General features: G+C 28.9%; 1 protein-coding gene across 1 annotated transcript; it reads left to right on the top strand.

Moving 5' to 3' along the window:
- The first annotated feature begins 1,275 nt into the window (after positions 1-1,275).
- On the top strand, positions 1,276-2,481 carry LOC112032478 (TMV resistance protein N). Its single transcript, XM_065762095.1, has 3 exons — positions 1,276-1,286; positions 1,562-2,347; positions 2,457-2,481. The coding sequence occupies exons 1-3, from the start codon at positions 1,276-1,278 to the stop codon at positions 2,479-2,481; spliced, it is 822 nt and encodes a 273-aa protein (XP_065618167.1).
- The last annotated feature ends 590 nt before the right edge of the window (positions 2,482-3,071 follow it).

Genomic DNA, 3,071 nt, shown 5'->3' with positions numbered 1-3,071 from the left:
TTGTATATCTTTTATGGACTATCTTCTTAGGAGCTTGAACTAAATAAAAAAAATGGAAAACAAATCAACTCATTTGGGCTCTAAAATCTGCTATTTAAATGTCAATTTGTTATTATAAATATTAGAATTATTTTATTTTCCTTTGGGGTGTAGGAGACAAATGCAATCCAAGCAGTTTTGCATGCAACATTGGAATATAAATCCTCTATCTAACTTCTTCTTCTTCTTCTTCTTCTTCTTTTTCCATTTTTTGTTCCAACAATCACAATTGTCCATGTATATTCACTTGACTTTTCTTATAAAATAAACAAAGTTAAAAATGAAAAAAAAAAAAAAAAAATCTAACATAAGGCAATTCAAATGGATATAGGATTTGTATCCGTAATATAGAATATAATTTCACATGACATTTGAATGTATAAATTTAAAACTTAAAAGTTTTTCTACACATCGCATTGGTTAATCACTAGTATCATATATAATAGATGGAGGAAGTTACAAAAGATGATATGTGTCATTGCTTTATGCATTGTCAAAGAGACACATGTCATTATTATGTGTATCTACTAATTGTAGGGACCCAAATTTTATATTATACATTATGAATAGATAGATGCTAGAAATAGAATAATTTTAATTCACATGATGTTATATATTCAGACAATTAAAAATGAAAAAAAAAAAAAAAAATCTAACACATGGCAATTCAAACGGATAGAGGATTTATATTCGTAATATAGAATATAATTTCATATGACATTTGAATGTATAAATTTAAAACTGAAAAGTTTTTTCGTGCATCGCATTGGTTAATCACTAGTATCATATATAATAGATGGAGGAAGTTACAAAAGATGATATGTGTCATTGTTTTATGCATTGTCAAAGAGACATGCGTCACTATAATGTGTATCCACCAATTGTAGGGACCCAAATTTTATATTAAATATTATGTATATATAGATAGATTCTAGAAATAGAATAAATTTAATTCACATGATGTTATATATTCAGACAACTTTCTCTCAAAAAATAAAAATAATTTTGACAAATCTTCTTCTTTCATTAGTTAGAAAATTTTAAATGGTTTTGTGACCACTATATGTCCAATTTTGAAAGTATGATTCAAAAAAAATTATTTACCATATATTATTCTATTAAATTGTAGAAATAAAATAATTTAACATTAATGTTACAATTCAAGAGTTTCTCCCATTTAATTTTTAGACAATTTTTTACAAAATTTCTTAATCTCATTTTGTTCAAGTATTAGAAATGACTTTCCAGTAAGTGGATCTCCTCAATCCTCATTACTAAAAGGGAGTTTCTATCCAACCATTTGCTAAAAGCCTAGATCAAAGTTTCTAGCCAAAAGAAGAAGAATAATGTTCTAAAATTAACGATATTTCCCAATCTTTTGAATTTCAATGCCATTTAATTTAAATAGAAATATGTTAATTGCAATGCACAAAACTAAACATATTGAATTTAGTTCATCTTCATATTTATATTTACAACTAATCCAACTCATTATATCTTTCTTATGCTCTATGCTTTGCAGCTGCACTGAATCTGAATCTGAGTTTATCCAAAGAGTTATAAAAGAGATATCAAGTACTAAATCAAATCGTGAGCCATTATTTGTTGCTAAACATCCAATTGGAATAGATATTCGAGTGGAGGCCATAGAATTGCTTTTAGATATGGAGTCAAATGATGTTTGCATAGTAGGAATTTGTGGTTTTGGGGGAATAGGTAAGACTACAATCTCGAAAGCTGTTTATAATAGAATTGCTAACCGTTTTGAAGGAAGCTGTTTTTTAGAGAATGTTAGAGAAATGTCAAAAATAATTGGTGGCATAATCCAACTACAAGAGACACTTCTTTCTAAGATCTTACAAGATAGAGATTTGAAGGTGTACAATGTATTTGAAGGTATCAATTTGATAAAGGAAAGACTTCGTCATAAAAAAGTTCTTATAATTCTTGATGATGTGAAAGACTCAAAAGATGTAGAAAATTTGCTTGGAGAATGTAACTGGTTTGCTTCTGGAAGTAGAGTAATTATAACAACAAGAGACAAACATATACTAACCACTTTGGGAAGAGATCCTCGAATATATGAGGTTACAAAATTGAGTCAATGTGAAGCTAGTGAACTTTTCAACCGGCATGCCTTCCAAGCAAGTGAATATGGGGAAGATTATTCAAGTGAATATGGGGAAGATTATTCAGAACTTGCAAAACAAATTATATGTTATGCCAATGGCCTACCATTAGCTTTAAAAATAATTGGTTCTGATTTGTGTGGAAAAAATATACATGAATGGAAAAGTGCATTAGAAAGGTATAAAAACATTCCACATGAAGATATTCAAGAAATACTCAAAATAAGTTATGATGGATTGGGAAATTCTGAAAAGGATATTTTTCTTGATATTGCATGTTTTTTTAAGGGTTACAACAAGGATGATGTTGTAAATATATTAGGTTCTTGCGATTTATATCCAAACTATGGTATTGTAAAGCTTATTGATAAGTGTCTCGTAACCTTGAATAATGGCCGTTTGTCAATGCATGACTTGCTACAACAAATGGGTAGAGAAATTGTTCAACAAGAATCAGAAGAGCTTCAACAGCGTAGTAGGATATGGCGTTATAAGGATGCTCATAAATTACTAACTAGAAATATGGTATACATTCTTTGCTTCTCTATTTTTTCCTATATATTTCTTTACTAACTAGAAATATAATATATGTTTTGTTTAAAGTTTCAAAATCTTTATACTTTTGTTGAATTCTATTATGAAGTGTGACTAATTCTTTGTCCTAAGCAGGGATCAAATAAAATTCGAGGTATAATGTTGTGCTCACCTGAACAAACAAAGGTTGCATTGAAAGCTAATGTTTTCAAGAGGATGAAAAATCTCAAATTTCTTATAGGCAATGTACATATTGGTGAAGAACTTGAATATCTCCCGGATGAGTTAAGGTTTCTTGAATGGCATGTATTTCCTTTGTCCTTATCTTCCAAATGTTTTCCCCCTAAACAACTTGTTGCACTCAAGATG

Source organism: Quercus suber, unplaced genomic scaffold, assembly GCF_002906115.3.
Source record: "Quercus suber isolate HL8 unplaced genomic scaffold, Cork oak 2.0 scaffold_442, whole genome shotgun sequence".
Classification (NCBI taxonomy): domain Eukaryota; kingdom Viridiplantae; phylum Streptophyta; class Magnoliopsida; order Fagales; family Fagaceae; genus Quercus; species Quercus suber.
Note: the sequence above shows the minus strand (reverse complement) of the source record. Positions and strands in the feature narration are given on the sequence as shown.

Excerpts from the sequence above, each read along its gene's own strand:
- LOC112032478 (XM_065762095.1), top strand. Across the intron at positions 2,348-2,456 it reads TGGAAAAGTGCATTAGAAAG|GGTTACAACAAGGATGATGT; the intron begins GTATAAAAACAT and ends TGTTTTTTTAAG.